General features: G+C 41.2%; 1 protein-coding gene across 7 annotated transcripts in view; it reads right to left on the bottom strand.

Moving 5' to 3' along the window:
• The window catches only part of Zeb1 (zinc finger E-box binding homeobox 1), a 164,540-nt gene that overhangs the window by 45,322 nt on the left and 98,978 nt on the right, over window positions 1-20,240 (bottom strand). For all 7 annotated transcript variants that reach the window (XM_031364913.1, XM_031364910.1, XM_031364912.1 and 4 more), the window contains one exon: window positions 8,719-8,919. In XM_031364913.1, coding sequence (XP_031220773.1) covers window positions 8,719-8,809 — 91 coding nt within the window. In that variant the 5' untranslated portion in view covers window positions 8,810-8,919. The remainder of the gene's footprint in view (window positions 1-8,718; window positions 8,920-20,240) is intronic.

Below are 20,240 nucleotides of genomic sequence, written 5' to 3'. Positions count from 1 at the left end.
TCCTTATTACATGTTGCAGTATCTTTTGAGTATATGCCCAGGAGTGGTATAGCTGGGTCCTCCGGTAGGACTATGTCCAATTTCCGGAGGAACCGCCTAACTGATTTCCAGAGTGGTTTTACCAGTTTTCAGTCCCACCAGCAATGAAGTAATGTTCCTCTTTCTCCACAACCTCTCCAGCATCTGCTGTCACCTGAGCTTTTTATCCTAGCCATTCTGACTGGTGTGAGGTGGAATCTCAGGGTTGTTTTGATTTGCATTTCCCTGATGACTAAAGATGTTGAACATTTCTTTAGGTGCTTCTCAGCCATTTGGTGTTCATCAATTGAGACTTCTTTGTTTAGCTCTGTACCCCATTTTTTAGTAGGGTTATTTGGTTCTCTGGAGTCTAACTTCTTGAGTTCTTTGTATACTTTGGATATTAGCCCTCCATCAGATATAGGGTTGGTAAAGATCTTTTCCCAATTTGTTGGTTGCCGTTTAGAAGTTCTTTTAGATATGAAAATACCTTTTTCTTACTATTTTTTTTCTAGTTTACCTCATTTTGGTTCTTGATTGAAGCAATTATTAACATGGAATCTGCCTATTTCTTTACTTCCTAATATGTAATTAGAATTATACCACAAAAAGCTGTGTATTTCTCCCATCTTTATTTGGTATTTCTATCCACATGGATGCATTCATATTTCCAGTGTTATTATTTTCCTGCAAATATTGCTCTAGATCAGATATTTTGGAAACTCCTTTATACTAGATCCAAGTTCCTTTGATAAGCCTATTTATCATCCATTCAAATGAACATGACTGCATTTTCAGCAGAGCTGGGAAACATAGGCATAGTGATGTCTACGTTTCATATTTATTTTAACATGTATTCTGGAACATAAGTTCATACTGATGATAATTATAATTATAACTGACCATAGGCTTCATTCTATCCTCGCTAAGAATTTGGTGCACATTAGAGTTCATTATGGACAGGTGTTATTAATTTTAAGGTTATATTATTTATTTGAAGACTGGAAGCCATCAGTAAGCTCTTCCTCCATCAGACCCGGCACCAGGGAGGGCAAGCAGAGTCTTCACCAATGAGGACCATTTGGCTCTAGGTTCTCTCAGTGTTGGCTATATTTGTTACACACAGTAGGCTCCTACAACTCAGTCCACTAAAGTCTTATTATTATGGATCATAAGAACAAGGTGTTAAACAATTTTTCACAATAAATAAGTTTTTGTAGCTTTGACCTCGTAGTTAATGTAAATATGTACAGTTTTAAGAAACTTATTGTAGAAAACTCTTATGGTCACTATCCTGAGACATTTTAAAACATTAATAGCTGACCATGATGATAACACTATTTTCCATCATTAGTCTGGATTTTATACACAGTTTTCCCTAAAAGCCCAAGCATCTTGAAGTGCAGGTGTGTGCAAAGAGGCCTGACTGACACAGTGCCACACTTGGGGAGACTACAAGATACTGCAAGATGAATATGTATACACAGGCCCTACTATATCACACTTTCCCACAGTAAAACGTAAAGACAATAGCATTTCATTGCCTTGATATTGTGCTTATTTTTAACAACAAACACATCAGTTATTTATAATAGACAGTCTTTCCTTCAACCAGTCTTTGAGCTTCACTGCAGTGGAGACTGTTCTGGTCGAACACAGCCTCTTAACGGCCGTGAGTTAGGATTTTACTAGTATGTTCTACTTCCCACGGTGTTCTGGAACTCAGCACAGGCGACTGTCACTGACCATTCCCATGCTGGTTTCTGTTTCATGTAGACATTTTCACGTACCTAACTGTCAGAGGGAGCATGGCCTCCTGCCTAGGAATGCTGAAGTGTCTTTCCTTTGCTGGGCCTCGTACTGACATGAAACTAGAAATTCAGAAAACTTCACTGAGCAGCTGGCTTTTCCAGCTCCTGTGGACACATGCACATCTCTTTTACTTTATCAGCAAAGCATACCGATCTCTTTAACACCTCAATGTGATTGCATCATGTTCTCTTAGTTAGGATGACCTGAGACCTGCTATAAGTGAAGAACACACATATGGCACAGGCAGCTCTGATCAAGGAAGAGAGCCTGCCTCCAGCAAAGCTTGCTCAGCAGGGTGGATGCTACTCTGGAAAGCAAGCACCTTTTGTGGTGACTCAAATTCTGTTGATATTTCAGAAACAGGGTGATTAGATCAGCTACATCCAAACTGACAGACTAACATTTCAAATTTTAGTCATAAGAATAGTTTTGCCCTGTTAGTTCAAGTATAGAAATCTTAATGCATCTGAAGTCTCACTGCCTAAACTTTATTTAGTAGTAACCAGATGAATGAATCACAAGGTGTGACCAGCCTTGCATTTAGAATTAGGAAGGGCTTGCTAAGTATTATGCCAGTGCTGTACTGAGAAGTCTGGGCTGCCCTGGCTCAGTGGGTGGTGCTCATACCTGCCCTGCACCTCTATCTCATGGAGGCCGGAAGTCTTGCCATGGCAAAGCAAGTGTTGGAATAAGCATAGTCCTTGCACTGCCACAGGTTAGGCTGCCAGCGGCTGACGCTGACACTGATATTTCATGTGGCCACATTGTCTATTAAAAGGACTCAGAATTGTATTTTAAATGTGCTTTTGACTTTCAGTTGGGCAAGGCTGTCTAAAGCACTGTAGAATACACACAAACCTTTAGCTTTTGAAATTAAGTGAGCATTCTTACTTTTATAGAGATTAGAAATATAGTTTATTATATAACTGGGGAATTACTTTGTTTCTAGAAAATTTAAGTGCTTGAGAATATTATCTACTATTATCTATAACATGGTACACACTAACAGTAAGTCAATAATAGTTATATAGGATGAATGTACAACTCTCTACATCCTGTGACTTAAGTATCAAACTGACTGTAGGATTGTGTTGAATATATATTTTTAGGTAGCTTATATACTACAAATGAAAAATTATTGATAATCTATCTCTAGGCTGCCTTTGCTAATTTTATGTCTCCATATTTGTAGTGTGTCTGCTTTAGTCTTCATGTATAACTAAGGAACCTGCAGGCAGAGGTCGTGTAACTGCACAGCTGTCCACACCGCTCCTTTCCTATCTCCTTCACCATCTTTGTTATCTTGGTATTAGTCAAGGTTCTCATATGAGGATTTATTAGAGCAGGTAACAGGCTATGGCCCAGCTAGTCCAACCATGGCTGTCTACTAACAAAAAGTCCCAGAATCCACTAGTTTTTCAGTCCATGAGGCTGGATGTCTCAGCTGGTCTTCAGTATACGCTGGAATCCCAAAGTAGGCTCTAATGCTGGGGAAGGAAGTGGCTCTCCATTGAGAGTGAGAACAAGCAGGCAGAGAGCAAAGTTTTTCTTCCACGTCCTTTATGTAGGCTGACAGCAGGTGTGGGAAAGATTCAGGGTAAATCTTCCCAAAAGATCTGGATTGAAAGTGTTTCTTCTTGCTTCAAATGATTTAATTGTGAAAACAAATCTCTCAAAGGAGTATGCAGTTGCTTGGGTTTTAGTTAATTCCAGATGTAGTCAAGTTGACAACCAAGAGCAGCCACCACACCTCTTCTTGTACTTTATGTAGAAAAGGTTCCTGATTCGGAAAATGCACTTAGCTCCTAAGTTACCTTCTCTAGACCTAGAGCCCTATGTGAACAATGGTCAGTATTTAAGAAGTGAGCTACACCCTGCTAGCCTCCAGAACGGTTTCTAAGAGGCAGCTGTCACTCAGTCTGGCCTCTTCCTAGAGCCATAGTCTCAAGTATTTGTCTCTGTCTCTGTTCCTGTCTTGAGTTTTTGTAAGTTTGACTTTGGTGTTTTGTGGTATAGGCTTCTCTGGGCTTATTCTATTCAGGGTATAGCTTTGTATCTTTTGCCAAATATTAGAACATTTAAGCCATTTCTTTGAACATGTTTCCAGCCCTGCCCTCTTTCCCCTCTTTTCTGGATAGCTGATGCCATACACATCAAATCCCAAGGCACACAGACACTCACTCTGCTCCGTCTCCCTGCTTTCCGGAAGGCTGAGCTGTCTGTCCTACCTACACTCTCATCTACCATTTGCTGCTAGTCCTTCTGCGTCTTCTTCTTGTGTCCTACTTGCCATATTTTCAATTATAATCCTTTATTTAGTGCTGCTTTCTATCCTTCCTGCTCTGCCTGGGTGGGGCTTCCTGGGTTCCAGCCATGCTCATAACTGTTGACTGTTACTATGCCGGTTTAAATTCCTGCTCAGAATGTCTAACACTAGCGTCACTAAGTTCTGGGTGTCCACTGCTTTTTTATTCAAAGTTTCTTCTTAATAATCACAAGTCATTTTTAAAGGAAACATGGATGCCTTTAGTCATCATTTAAGGACACAGACAGCAGCTCTTATTTAAGTAAGCAGGGAGACAAAGGGAAATGCCTTCCAGAACCTAGCTCAGCAGCTCAACATCTGTTCCCTGAAGGGGCGATCCTCACTGCACAGCAGGGATGAAGTCAGCCCCGCCCCTCGGCCAGCCTCCAGGCTTCCAAAAGTCATCCTGGGCAGGAAGGCCCGCCCCTCGGCCGGCCCCCAAGCTTCCAACGTCACCCTGGGCAGGAAGGCTTCAGCCCCGCCTCTACTGAAAACTTGTTTGAGAGAATGCTCTTGGAATCTTTACTCTCTAGGAGGTTCCTCTGCCCAACTCAGCAGGATAGTGGAAAGCTTTGTAGCCACTTGCTTTTGTAGCAACTGTAGCCACTGTGGGAGGGGACTGAGAGACCTCTCTTCACAGAGAATAGAAGACAGAGCTTCCTATGGAGGAAACTGTAGTTCTCTCTGTGGTATCTACAAGTTAAATGTGGTATTTTGGAAGTTACTGTCCAAAAGTCTGCTGTCTCACAAGGCTGTTGCTTTCCTGAATATAGGCTGAGAGCTTGAGCCACCGTGCCATGTGCACACCTGCTGAATGTTTTGGACTCTGGTTTCCCCTAGCACAGTCTCATCTAGGAGAGAGAAACACTGAACAGAGGACCGGCGGCGGGGGTGGGGGGGTGGGGGGGCAGTGGGGACTCCACTGCATCTTCATTATCTGACATCTTTTATATGTAATACACACACACAGATGCACACACATAATGCACATAGACATTAGTTCTTAGTAGGAGGAACAGGGAAACATCTATTCCATTCTTCTAGATGCAGAGATTGCTATAGTTTTTAAAAAATAGTTGCTAAGGGACTGAATGACTATCTTACTTTATTAGGTCTGAGATATTTTATGCATGAGCTAAAATATTTTTTAAGCAGCTGCATTCTATTCATGATTTAAGGAAAGTTAAACACTGCAGAGGGAGCTTTTACATAGCTCATACTATGTAAGTGTATTACAAGGGTCACACAGAATGTCACATAATTAAAGATGAATATAGCAATTTAAACAATGTCCAAACAGTGCTATATAAAAATGATAAAGAACTAAAGCTTTCAAAATGAAAGGAAAAGCAAAGAAAGGCAAATGTGTTTTTCTTGAGGTCAATGATAAGTCAGAATTTTGAGGGAAACTGTTCTAAGGTACTGCTTGTAGACACTTCTTGAGCACGTAGTATACACTGGGTGTCACACCACAGTCCCTACCTTTCACAACAACCAATAGTCCAGTCCCGGAGCAGCTATGGACACTGGCAGGTGACACATGTCCACTGGACGAGGGAGTTCAGGTTTAAGAATAGGTGACAGAAAAGGGAAAGGAGACACCTCAGGCAGAGGGCACAGGCCACAGGAGGGTCAGAGGGAAAAGAAGAAGGAAGGACAAGAGTGCTACAAGGTCCAGGCTGGTGGGGTGGCTGTAAGGTGCTCACACCTGCACTCAAACCCAAAGGCAGCCAGGAGCTGCAGGCTGAGTTCTCATCTCTTCTAGAAAGACACCCAGGCCCTGGGCAACAAGATCCCCACAAAACACGGCTCTCCTGTTTTTCCATTTCAAGCCACATTCATAGTTGTTAAGGCATTTTTACCACAGGGGCCACATCACTGTCATCTTAGTGCAGGTGTCTCTGATGTCAGAGTGGCTATGGTCTTTTTGGAACAGTGAGAACTGACAGACAGGAAAGTGCCATCTACTATATATGTCTACTTCTGACCTCTTCCTGTAAACTACAGATAAAAAACATTTCCACCCATATATAAGTTAATAACAAATACAAGCAATTAAACAAAGAATAAAAATATCAACCCCCCCCAAATCAACCCAAGAAACAAAACAAAACAAAACAAAAATCAAACTATCCCTCACCCCCTCAAAAAAACAAAACAAAACAAAAAACAAACAAACAAACAAAAAAATCCTACTCACCAGCCACCAGGGTCTCTGTACTAACAAATAGGAAATTAATCATAAACTGGTCTTATATCCATTCTTGATAACATTCCTCCAGAATGGGTAGGAAAACTGGTTAACTTTAGTATAACTGGGTATTTAACATGGTTTTTTATTATATTTATTTTTGAAGACACAGATGGATAACAAAATAGTTGAATGAATGTATTAAAAAGTGGTGTCAGGGCCAGGCCGGGAGCTCAGTGCAGAAACTGGCACTCATGCATGACGCTGCAGGTTCAGTTCCCATCATTGTTAAACACCACACTCCACTACCTAGCAACTACTGATTTAACACAGCTTCACAAAAAGCAGTCTATAGAAGAAAGCTAGAGCCAGGTCCCAGCTCCATCCTTGGTCTCCTTCAGCAAATATTCTAGAAGACGTGAGGGAAATGACCATGGTGAACGACAGGCTCAGGAAGACACAAGCGGAGGTAGCTAAAATGGCGCAGAAGTAAACAGCGTGCAAGTCCAGGGCTCTGGACTCAGACCCTCAGCTCCTGTGAGAGCGGGATGCCATGGCCGATTGGCACTTACTCCCAGTGTGCAGACTGGAAGGTTCCTAGCTCCAAGCTCTAGCTTCGGTGAGACCCTATCCCAAATGACAGGGTGGAGAGAGGAAAGGAAGATGCCAGATTCCATTTCTGTCTTCCACATGCATGCTACTCACTTGTGTGAGTATCTACACATACATGTGCACATATGCATGATCACATACATAAAAAAATAAAAGAACAAAGCTATGTAACTTTGATTTCAACATGACTGAGGATAAGGAGCACTGCCACTCACTTCCTTCAAAGGTCAGTAACAAATAGCGATGGGCTCCTCTCTAGCTGTTGTCTCATTTTTTAAAACTTGTTATGAGTACGTGCTCACCTTGAAGACTCAGTGGGAACTCTACACTTCTTGCCCTCTCTACTCCCTCCTCCCGACTGAACTGTGGCCCCCACTCCTCTCTGGGCCGCTGCCCTCTTTCCTGCTTTCAGACAAGGGAAAGCAGTATCCTTCCTGCTCTCCTGCACCTCCCTCTGCAAACAGAACCAAAAATGCTTCTAATGACTTTAAGATCTTCACATGTTATGAAATGCCATTACCGCTCAGGCTTTATTGCCTTTAACCTCTCTGCTTCTTAGCCTCTTCTTGGCTGTTCTTATCACAACAGGCCAAAGATTACAGTGATACCCCAAGGTTATCATGCACTGCTGACAGAAAGTCACAGAAAGATATTTTACTATTATGTTATCTCCCCAACTCCATATCCCTGGTCTAATTATAAGAAAAGGCAGACTCAAACCAAGGACTCTCTATAAGAGACTTGACGAGTTCTACTCAACACAGGCAGTCCTGGGAAAAAGGGGTGACGAAGACACTTTTCTACAACAGAGGAGATAAAGGGACACAGAAACTGCATGCAAGGTGACACATAGAAGGAGCCTGGAACATCAGTAAAACTCCAAAGTCTAGAGGTAAGTGAGACTCTTGTGTCTCCTGAGTGTGAAGGGCCTGACGCACTGTGGCGTCCTCTCGTACCCCACCACTGAAGTCTGTAATTTTCCACTAGGTATGCACAACTAGTCTTACTTTCTGGCTCTTACTGTATATGGGGATCACTGTAAACCACTTTACTATTTAGTTTGTTTGTTTTACAATACTGGGAATTGAACCTAGGGCCTCACACACTCTAGGCAAGTCCCCTACACCATTATGCTCAGCACTTTACCACACTGTATTCAGAAAACTTGAAAGACTTCTTTACTCATTACTCATTCTACTATCTATTTGACTATAGATTCAATGATAAGTGTACAACTGTATTGTTTATAAATGACAGCTTTTCCTGATCAACTTTCTAGTGTTCTGCAGTGGGAACACCTCAACAGATGGCTGACTGAGTAATGACAACAGACATCCTTAAATTGTTTCTGGTCAGAGATGTGCTCTTGTCAGTAAGGAAGTCACTATTCCCATGCTGCTTGCTTTTATGAAATCCAATAAATTTTACTAAATCTATTCCTTTTTCTTGAGAGAGCATTTGATTACTCTGAAGTCTGTTACAGTGACAAATAAAAACCACCTCTGATGTTATCCTGATGCGGCATAAAGAAATACACAAAAAGAAACTGAAAGCTCAGCTGGGTTTAGAAAGTTCTATTAAATTCCATGTATTTTAGGTACTCTGCAAATTATCAAAGCAACATTATTCTGATTCAAAATCTACTTTAAAAAGTAAGTAAGATATCTAATATTGGCTAATATATGAGTAATTTTACTGTTTATTTAAAACTTTTACCCAATTTGTCTTTTCGTTTGGTACCAAGTACAGAGAAGAGGCCTTTATAAGGAGCTTCACTCACCGTCGTCTTGCCAGCAGTCCTTGGCACTGCCTGCCCTGGCACTGCTTCCTGGTAGCACTGTCTGGCCTGCTGGCAGTTCATCATCTGGCATGCCACCTTCACAGTCAGCTGCATCTGCAATGCTTTCTTCTTCCACAATATGGAGTTTGTCTTCATCATCGGAATCTGAATTTGCTTCTACCACAGTATTATAATTTGTAACTGCAATACAAAGGAATGGAGAGTTAAAATACAAATTAACTTAAAAAAACAGATTTAGTATTTATAAGACCATAAATGGTAAGCAACTCACTTGGTAACACATCTAGATCCAGATGGTCACAGTGACAAATATCAGTGTCCACACTTATTAAAAACTCACATAATGTATAAATGCTTTGTAAATATTAATACATTTAATTCTTACAATTTTAAAAAATGAGCGTATAACACAGAGCTCTTCAGCTACTGCTTATATTCTGATTCTACACGGAAGAAAGGCAGGAAGAGAGAGAGAGCAGTGCCTCTGACATGTAGCCAGCGACTCACGGAGCCAGGATTGGGACCCAACAGTCTATCCATGCTCTATGCTTTCAAATTATGCTACACATATTCTTCATTTGTACCAAGCTCATAGTGAACAATGCTGCCATATACAATCAGGCTTCAAGTCTTCACAGGGGCCTATCTTTCCTAATAGGAATACATCATCATCAAAGTGACTCCAAGAAAAGGACTACTGCCGGCCATATGCAGTGCATATTAATCCTACAGTGACTTTGGAAAGTTTCAACTAATTTGGTCAAATTTGTATGTTATAAAATATCTAATGAATTTTAATAAACTTAATGTCAGAATTATGAACAGTTGTTTTGAACAGTTTCTATACTTTGTAGAGCCTGTGAGATATAGCTGACAATGAGACATTTTAAACAATCTAATACAAGTGAGGTTTTCCTTTGAAGTGTACAAGGATCACACTGCTGGCGTGGTTGGCACCTATCAGGATCAAGTCACTGAAAGACCTTGTTTCAACTATTTGCACAAAGATCACTATTTGTCACATTTGAGAGGAAGGAAAGAAAAGATGTTCAGTCCATAATTCTGAATTACTGCCCATTATTCTTCCCCTTGACTCTCAGTCAGCTAGTCATTACTGAGAGAGGGTAACCACCCAAATGCTTAGATGACAGCCATAAGCACGTGTGCACACTTGCGGGTGTGTGTGCCCCATACACCATACCCCAACACCCAAGATGTACACACACTACTGATAGCATGAAGATGAAACTGAAAGCATGGTGATTAAAGCTGAGAGGATATTAGAAAACCCCCAGAATTGCTTTGTAGGCTGTGGGAAGACCCAGTGTTCACAAAGGATTTAAGGTGTTGTGCACTTATATCAGCAATTTTTCACATTTTTAATACAAAGAAATAATTTTTATGTTAATATTTTAGCATAAATACAGTTATCTAGATCTTTTCCTAAGAACAAATGGTTTTCTCTCATTATAAAATACATGTTCATCTTATTAAAACTCAAAAATAAGGAAAAGCACCTATTTCCCCTCAACATACATTATAAAGCCTGAAAAAAACCAGCCAAGTATATTGCTTCAACACACAAGGCATGCACGACACTGACTGCTATTACACTCTTTACCCTAGTCAACTATAATAAAGATCCTATACTGTAGGCATGCACGGTACTGACTGCTATCACATCCTTTACCCTAGTCAACTACAATAAAGATCCTATACTGTAGGCATGCACGGCACTGACTGTTATCACATCCTTTACCCTAGTCAACTACAATAAAGATCCTACACTGCTCCTGCCTGATATCTACTATAAACACACCCACACCCACACACAGAGCATCATATTCTACTGTTTGTCTATTTTACTGTGTGTGGTTGAGAATTTTCCATGTATATGTTCCTGGAACCCAATTTCCCCCTGGTGGTGGCCAGACAGCATTCCATTGTACAGGTACAATTTTCAAGAAAATTTGTTTCCAGTGGCTAACATCAAAATAATGTTTCTTTGCTGGTATGGTTTTGCTTTGCTTTCAGTACAAAGGCTTGTGTACTGAAAGGCTGGACATTGGTGGCATTCATCTGAAAGCTCTGGATATGGCTGGAGGGGACGGGTCATTCCTGATGGCTCTTTGTGCTCTTGGTTTCCTGTACACCACAAAGGGCAGAGCACTGCAGATGCTCCTGCTGCTGGACTGTTTGCCCAGATCCACAGGCCAACCAGTGACTGAGGGTTCTGAAGTACTGAGTCAAACGTTTTTCCTCCTTAAAGTTGTTTTTGTCAGGGATGTGGCTAAAGCAATACAAAAGTATGCAGATATAACAGATTTATCAGTTTGTGGGTCAGTAGTAAACTGCTCGGTAGGTAGTGTTCATTTGTCACTCTTTAAAGTGACTTTTAACCACTGTTGAGGTATTACCTGAGAAAGTCTGTTCACTATATTAATAAGAAAAAAGTTCTCTTTAGTACAGATGGAAGCATGGGGGAACTCTTTGTGAGAAGCCAAAGCATATAGCTGGGCCAAACTCGATACTACACACAACTTTAGACAAGCAGAGAGAACAGTGTGGGAAGGTAGGAAGGTGATTCTCAAAGGCAGCCCATGGCTCTCATGATGGGCCCCTAGCCAACAGTAAGATATAGCCATGCATGTGCATGTGCAGAATGGGGGCTTTGCAAATGACAAACCATCCTATTAACTTTCATTTTGACTTTTAAGGTTTCCTTATCAGGAACCTTCAGCATGGCTTGTTAGAGGCATTTCATAGCTAGCTAAACCAGCTGGCTTTGACTAAGGCTCAACGAGCTCTCAATTCCAATAATCCCTGGCTAATCTGGAGAGTTGGGCCAACCGCAGAATTCTCACTATGCTTGTGTACAATGACAGCAACACACTGACAACTCATTGTCCTACTACTCGTTGAAGGGAAGTGCCGGCACATTTTGGGAAATCCAAATTGGCCACTGGGTCATAGTGGTGTAGTTCTTACTTTTGATGAAGTAGTACTATAATTAGCATTATCATACTTAATTTTGTTAGCTGTGGGTGGTTTGGCCAACTTTTGATTATATATTTAATGCATTATAAAGAGTGCTTTATACTTTGAAATTTCCTCTAAATTTGGCTTTAGAGCCCAAATGCATTGTATTTTAATATTTGTTTTCATAGCATGTATTTTTCAGACTCCCTTTTGACCTACACTGCAGGGTGTTCCAAAGATCATCTATCACTTTATATGGCTTTCCTGTTCCCCATTATGATCTGCCATTGTGATATGAAAAATATGCTGAACAGCCAAAACATAAAAACAACATACATGTAAAATTACAGAGCATATTTTGATATGTAGTATAAAACTAGAAAAACACCTCAGGCACTCAGGCAAGAGAAATCAAATTTCCCCATCTTCTGGATCAGTTCTTTGGGAGTGTGGGGACTTGCACACAGCATTTCCTTAAAGCACCACTGAAGTACACAGGCCCTGTTAGAGTGCAGACACCATTTGATTAAAGTAACATACAGCTTGGTGAAAGGAACATTTCTTTTATACTTCTGTGTGACATATATGCAAAGCAGTCCCTTACAGCCTCACTTCATGAACTGCGTTAAATGTGGAGTCTCCAGAGATCTGACAGCAGTAAAGGGTTGTGAAGCAAAGCAAGCACAAACGCGCTTCACAGTGGAGTGCATAGTGAGTCCGAGGTGCGACGGGAAGCGCTTGCGCATGCTGCGTCATGACTCTCACAGTGTTGGTTCTACATACAACAGCAAGCACACATTGCACACAATGTAGGCAAACCCCACTTGAAGCATCTCAGCTCGACTTTGAGACCAATGACCATTCAGACTATAGTGAATAGTCTATATCACAATGTTCCTTGTCCATACAGAAACAAAATGTTATTACTCCTCCAGATGTAAGTATCAATCTGCTATTATCTTTGGGTTGTATTGAGCTACTTGATTTTTAAAACTGCCATTGAGTTGCTGATTTGAGTTCATGATATAAATGGTAAATGGTCTTTGGCTTGAGATATGACAGAGTTCCCAATGGTTTCTGAAAGAGCTGCAAATGTACTTCTACTGTTTCCTAACATGCATTTCTGTGACACAGCATCACAGAATGTACAATTATAAAAATCAAAATGATGATGAGGTCAGGAAAGCACTGTGGTGCCACACAGGACCAAACTCATAGCTCAGATTTCTTGTGAAAAGAATCAAGACCATCAAGCTCATTAGTAAGTTAGTCCTTAATAAGTTAGAAAACTATATGTATGCCAAAGAATTATTTTTAAATACATCCTTTGTGATTTGTCTTCTGAAAGTCCTCAGTTTGTATACTGTACTGGCTGGTTTTGTTTGTCAACTTGACACAGGCTGGAGTTATCACAGAGAAGGGAGCTTCAGTTGGAGAAGTGCCTCCATGAGATCCAGCTGTGGGGCATTTTCTTAATTAGTGAACAAGGGGGTAGGGCCCCTTGTGGGTGGTGCCATCCCTAAGCTGGAAGTCTTGGGTTCTATAAGAGAGCAGGCTGAGCAAGCCAGGGGAAGCAAGCCAGTAAGGAACATTCCTCCGTGGCCTCTGCATCAGCTCCTGCTTCCTGACCTGCTTGAGTTCCAGTCCTGACTTCGCCTGGTGATAAACAGCAATGTGGAAGTAAGCTCAATAAACCCTTTCCTCCCCAACTTGCTTTTTGGTCATAATGTTTGTGCAGAAATAGAAACCCTAAGACATATACCTAATGTATATGCTTGAACAAAATGTCCCCCATAAGCTCAGGCATTGAACATTTGGTTACCAGTTGGTGGCACTGTTTAGAAAGCTTATGGGAGGTGCAGTCTTACTGGAGGAAGTATATTCTTGTGTACTGGTTTTGAGAGTTTAAAGTTTTGTTCCACTTCCTGTTTGCTCTCTCTGCTTGTAATAAGAGATGTGAGCCCTCCTCAGCTTCCTGCTCCAGCTACCATGCCCACTTGCAGCCACACCTCCCACCACTACCAACTGCCATCTCTCTAGAACTGGAACCGCCAATAACCTCTTCCTTCTTTAAGCTACCTTGGGCCTGCAACTTCCTTGGTCTCTGCTGGTAGTGGGACTGTAGGCCCCAACTGTCCCAAGGCCTGCTCTCTTCTCATTCCAAAGCACTGCAGAAAAAGCCTTCTCTATTTCCCTGCATCTGTCTTTTTCTCCTCAGTTCCAGAAGTCCCACCTCTACCTTCTGCCTGGCCTCCTTTATTGATAAAAATCTCACATTCAAACTCAAGTTGTTTAACATTGAGAGAGTTTATAAAAAGGAAGACATAGTTTTCAGATGACATTTACAACTAGAATCTAAACATAATCCAAGAATAAAATCATAATTCTTTCAGTTAGGAACTGTGGTAGAGTACTTTATCTAACTGACAATTTGATAGACTAGATGTCATTTATACCTCATATTGTGTAATTTACTTAGTTTTCATGGTTTTGCTCATTTATATCTAGAAGAAGAGCTTTTTATTCGTTTATTTTACTGGACAGAAAAGGGGAGGTGTAAGGGGAGGTGCTGATACTAGGTCTAGTTTCCTAATTGGTTCTTGACTTGGTCAATAAAGAAGGCCAGGAGCCAATTGCTAAATGGAAGGGACAGGTAGGACTTCCAGGTGCCAGGAGGAGAAGGCAGACACAGGGAAAGAGAGAGGGGCCTTTCTGCCATGCTTTAGAAGAGGCAAAGGCAAGGAAAGAGAGAGGCGCCTTTCCACCATGCTTTGGAAGAGGCAAAGGCAGGGAAAGAGAGAGGGGCCTTTCCGCCATGCTTTGGAAGGAGCAGCGCGAAGCAATCATGTAAGCTATCAGGGCAGCGGGAGCCTGAGGATCCGTTTTGGGCGGGCTGCCACAGAAGTCTGACAGGGGCAGAAAGAGAGACAAAGATAAAAATTGTTAAGTGCACACATTTCCAGGCCAGAAGTATTTGCGCCCAGCAATGGTGCTAGCAGGCGAGTTCTAAAATCATAAAGCTGAGTGTGTGTTTTTTATCTGCGGATTCAAAGGTCTTAGGTAGGACTGGTAATTCGACCCCTCCAGGAGTAAAGGTGGGTAGGAAAGAGAAGCGGGTCAGTGCTGGCAGCTTCATGGAGCTAAGCCAGGAGGAATAAAAGGGAGCCAGGAGGGTCTGGTAGTGTGGTCATAGCTCCCTGTCCCTGAGGTAGTTTGATTTTAAAACTACATATAACAGCATAGGAGAAAGATAAAATCTTACTTAGGGAAGTCTTATCAGTACAAATAAAGATTGTACCTAACCGTACTTGCTGTGCTAGCGTATGGTCATGAGATGAAACATGGGGAAGGGCTCAGGGGTGCTTCACTTGTGTTAGAATGATGCTGAGAACAATATAAAGTTCAGTGTGTGTACTAGGAAGAGGAAAGTGCAGACACTGAATGTGAACTTCTCCTAGTAGGGAAGTAAATAACATTTATATAGACATGACATACATATACAACATATACATACACATATGCATGAGTGCACATACTGTGTATGTCTGACATTGTAAAGATGGTGTGCCTAGGATTCTGCCTTTTGTACAATAGGCACAAACTCATTTGTAGGTTCAATATGGACCACACTTTTCTCAGTGAAGAAACTCGACAATATAAGTAAATGTTATTGGCAATTCCAGAAAAAGGGGTGGGAGTGCTCCCACCAAACAGATACAATAGATAAATAGAAAGAAATACACAGAAAGAAAAGGAGAGACCATCTGAAAACTCACAGGTTAGAGCAGGTTCTGCACATGACAGTATTCCAGCAAAGAGATAGACATACCTACTATACTTGGTGCACATTGAAAATATGACTTGACCTGGCTTTTAACTTCAATGACAGGTAACACTAATTTATTATCTACATGCATTTCACTATGAGGTAACAGTATACATACTTAATGTCAGATATAACTAACATAATAATGTACAAGGTCCAATTATTTAAGTTTAAAAATAAAACAAAAGCAGGCATTAAACTAGTTGTAGCTCACTCAAGAGTCAACCAATCATATCAGGTTTAATAATGGCAGTACTTTGGAATCTTGAGAATGATATTTCATTACTCTGTAGATACTGTCTTTAGTCAAAGTTACATACTCAATTGATCAGTAATCATAAAATGTTTTTATATATTTGAAGTACCTTTTGAAACCTAACTCCAATGAAAGCCTGTGACTGTGAGCCCTCCCCTGCAGAGGCCTGGTGGTTTTCACTGTCTTCATATGAAGCTATTAATAGAATGAAAACTGACAGGCAAGGCAAGTGGCTGCCATCACCTGTGGAGTCCTAGCTTTAAGTTTTCCTTGTCTCTACAGTACAATGCTAGGAAATCATAGAATTTGTCTTCAGTATTCTCAACCCTTATTCTGTTTTTTTGCTTAACCTCCACAGACAAATGGTATCTTCATAATTTTTAATAGAATCTTTATGATTTTTGCCTTACATGAACTTTAACTTAAAAGAATATTAGAGTGACAAACCCAAGAAAAGTATGAAACAATTAAAAATAAAAAAGACTAATTAAAGTCAAACTATAGACCATGTCCTGACAAACCTATGCAAAATTCTGTCATTAAGGATCAAATAATACAAAGACCACCAGCCTACCTGACTGCTGAGAAAAGCTAAGAAACACACGTGCTAAATATTAAAATGCAGTGGTTGGAGAGAGAATTCAGTGTGAGTGCTTACCTAGCATGTGTGGGTCCAGCAGCCACAGCTAGACACAATCATATGAATAAAAGTTAGTTAAAAAAGCAAGTGAAATTAAAGTAACTGTAATTATAAAGGAATTTTATGAATATTTTCCTAAGTCCAAGCAAGTAAATTTGATACTGTAGATGAAAATTCTCTCTAGGAAAACATAGATGGCTATAGTTGTTTTACAGAGGAGATAGCACAGGAAGACACAATAGAATAAAACTGGGGCATTGCCAAAAAAGCTGACTAACTATCCCCAAATTTCCAGAGCCTTCTCTAGGCTTTCTTCCGAGACCAATAATTCCTGTGCTTGTTGCCAGAGTCCCCAGCAGCACTCCTGCTCTCCTCTGAGGTAGCACAGCTGTGGGCTCAGCTCTGGAAAGGGCTCTTGGGCATCTCCCACTCACTAGTCACACAGCTCAAGAAAACGAAAACCGTCATTAATGTACTGCAAGAATAAGGCAAACACTGCTCAACACCAGGAATCAGATGAGAGACTGTTAACACAGGAACAGAAAGAATGGCGTCTATGGAGTTGAGAAGGCACTTGGAAGAATAATTTATCATCCTTGCTGATATCTGTGTATGGACTCACACTAGGCCTGGAGAAACAGCTGCTCAGGTGCTGAACACACACAAGTCCTAAGCCTGGATCCTAGAACCTAAGCAAAGCTGGGCATGACCATGATGGCCTGTGATGATTGCACTGAAGAGGCAGGTGAGGGTACAGGATGGGCGGCTGGCTGCCAGCTCAGCTCTAGGTCCACTGAGAGACACTGTCTCACAGGAATAAGGAGAGTGACAGGGCCACTCACTGACATCCTCCTCTGGCCTCTCTATATGTAAGGCTCTTGCACTCTCACATACCATACACACATCATAGTCACACACAAACACTTTCACATAAGAAATAGTAATAAACTGAGCTTTATCATGTTATTTATGCATTAGAAATATTTATAAGATAAAAATCCTTGTCATTATTAATGATTTCTAAAATAGTTAATTTTTAAAAAGAATAAATGAAAAATTATACTGAAATAAGCAAGTGAAATTTATTATTTGTAGGTAGTATATTTCTGAAAAATTCAGAAAAATAGGACTAAATAAATATTAGCATTTAGAAAACTGGTAAACACTTGACTTAAACCAAAAAAAAAAATAAATAACTTTTTGATATGCTAACAACAACCAGCTGAAAATACAGTGGAAGGAAAAGCTCCCCTAATAAGAACACACAAAAGGTAGCTCATAAAGGAAAAGCATAGGGGTGAGAAAGGCTGCCATGAAGACCTTTTGTATTCTACTGAAGGGCAAAACAAATTCATGAAAAGGTACTTCTTATGGATAAGGATGGTTTTATTTCATAAACACACCAATTCTACCTCAAATAACCCATATAGCACAATTATAATGAAGACACTAAGCATGGCACACTGGATGGCACATGGAAATGACTCAGCCTCAGACTCAGAGTGGCATCTGCTCAGACTGCCCGGTTCAAACCACGGCCCCGTCACATGCCATCCACACTATCTCACCCTTCTCATATGTCAGTTTCCTCCTCTGTAAGACGGGAATATGTCTCTAGTATGGTTTATCATAGTGATGGAAACCATATATGCAAAACTCTTAGTGCATTACTATGCACATGGTTTCAAGAACATTGTTAGTATTATCTGAGAAAATAAAAGTATTCAGGAGAATTCAGAAAAATAACAGCAACAGGAGTCGTGGGTGGATGTAGACTTGTCACTAATGGCAAATGCACCTTTAGGTAACTTCCCCGTTTTACCTTGAACACACATAACCTGGCACTAGCTGTTGTCATGGCTGTGAAGGACAGCCATAGCATACACACTTGATCTACTGCATACTGGTCACAACCCATGATTCTCCTTTAGAAAACCATCTTTCCCCTTGGCTATGCTAGGTTCTCCTTACCTCCCTGGCTGTTGCTTTCTCATATCCTTCATCTCCTGAACTTCAATATGTCTCCTCTCTCTCTAAATGACACTTATTGGCTGGCTTTATATCCTAGACGCAAATTTTATATTCTAAAACACTTGCATAAAAAATACTTAACAGTTCCATTTCAGTGGAAACCCACCATGGCTCAAAGTCAACTCCTGCCCTTTCTTAGTTGCCCCATCTTCTGTAAATGGTAATTGCACTCTTGCTGATGTCTGAGTCTCAGGCACCTGTAATACTCCATTGTCCCCAGTTGCACTTTCAGCTGCTTTCTTTCTCTCAGGCCTCCTATCTGTCTGGAAGGAAACACTAAGGGTATATGACCACTTACTACTCACTCCACCCCAAGGCAGCCTACCAAGCAGCCCTGTCACTCAGAACGCCATGCCCTGGACTGGGCCTCTGCAAGCTGGCCTCCTTACAATCATTCTCAGCACAGCAACCAAGGAGCTCCTAAAGCAGCAGTGGGGCTCACTCCTCCTCTGCTCGGATCATCTCCTAATGGCTGTCCATTTCATCCACAACACTGGAAGAAAGTGATCCCTACTCCCCTGTCACTCAGACATCATCTGTTACATGTGGGCTCACTGTACACCAGCTACACCGTCTTCTGTGTCAAGGTTTTCACCCTGTGCTCTTCTACCTGGGAAGGTTACCCAATTTCACTGCTCGGTGTTTTGTTTTTTTTTTCTGACCACTAAGTGTAAGGACTTCATCAAACCCACAACATTACACACATTCTCTCCTCCTGATGAAATCCTCAACTGATCATTGGATGTTATCCAAATGGATCCATCTTCAGCTGAAAACATCAAGGACCACAGGGTGAGTAAGACTTACAGCTCACTACTGTCTACATGGCAAGGCAGCTTCCTACAACACAATGGCTAGTCGAGGTAAAGACAGAAAGTTGGCACTACTAAATTAGTGTATTTTCATTCCATTGTAAACTTGAAAAATCTCCAATCAGAGGCTGTCTGTGTTTATCACTAACTGTCATTATACTGGATGGATGGATAGACAGAAGTTTAACATACTGGACAAAAAAGGTCACAGTAAAAAATGGTATAAGAGCTAAGGAAAACACTACAGAATTAATTTGGCAATGCTTATCAAAGTTGAAAATGTTATCTATCAATAAAACAAATTCCTTAGCATTTAGCCTAAACACATATATTTTTTATCAGTAAACTCATTATAATTACAAAACCTGCTAACACCAATGTGAGATCCATTCCTTTTTACTGATACACGTAAACGTCTTTTAAAAAACTTTGCTTCTGAGGAACTCCGCCAGCCCAGTGACTTGGGTTCCTTTCCATCTGTCTGGGCTGGGGTCCAGAGCAGACCTTGGGCGCTTGCTCCACAGCCAGTCCCACAACACCCAGAGGAAGCTCCACTTCCCGGCGGTCTGACACACCCAGGATCAGAGGTGAGCAGGAACCAACATCTGTCCCAACACTGGGAGGAACTGGGTCTAGCCAGACCAGGCATACAGGAACTCTGCCAGCCCAATGACTCTGGTTCCTTCCGGTCTGTCTGGATTAGTGTTCTGAGCAGACCTTGGTCACAAGCTCTGCAGCCAGTCCCACAACTCACAGAGAAAGCCACACTCCCAGTGATTTAACAAGCCCAGGATCACAGGAAAGACAGGCTCCAGTCAGATTTAGCAAGGGCAGGTAGCACTAGAGATAACCAGATGCCGGGGGCAAGCGTAAGAAAATAAACAACAAAACAAACCAAGGTCACTTGCCATCATCAGAACCCAATTCTCCCACCATAGCAAGTCCTGAACATACCAT

Source organism: Mastomys coucha, unplaced genomic scaffold (assembly GCF_008632895.1).
Source record: "Mastomys coucha isolate ucsf_1 unplaced genomic scaffold, UCSF_Mcou_1 pScaffold13, whole genome shotgun sequence".
Lineage (NCBI taxonomy): Eukaryota > Metazoa > Chordata > Mammalia > Rodentia > Muridae > Mastomys > Mastomys coucha.
This window is presented reverse-complemented; position numbering and strand designations above follow the sequence as displayed.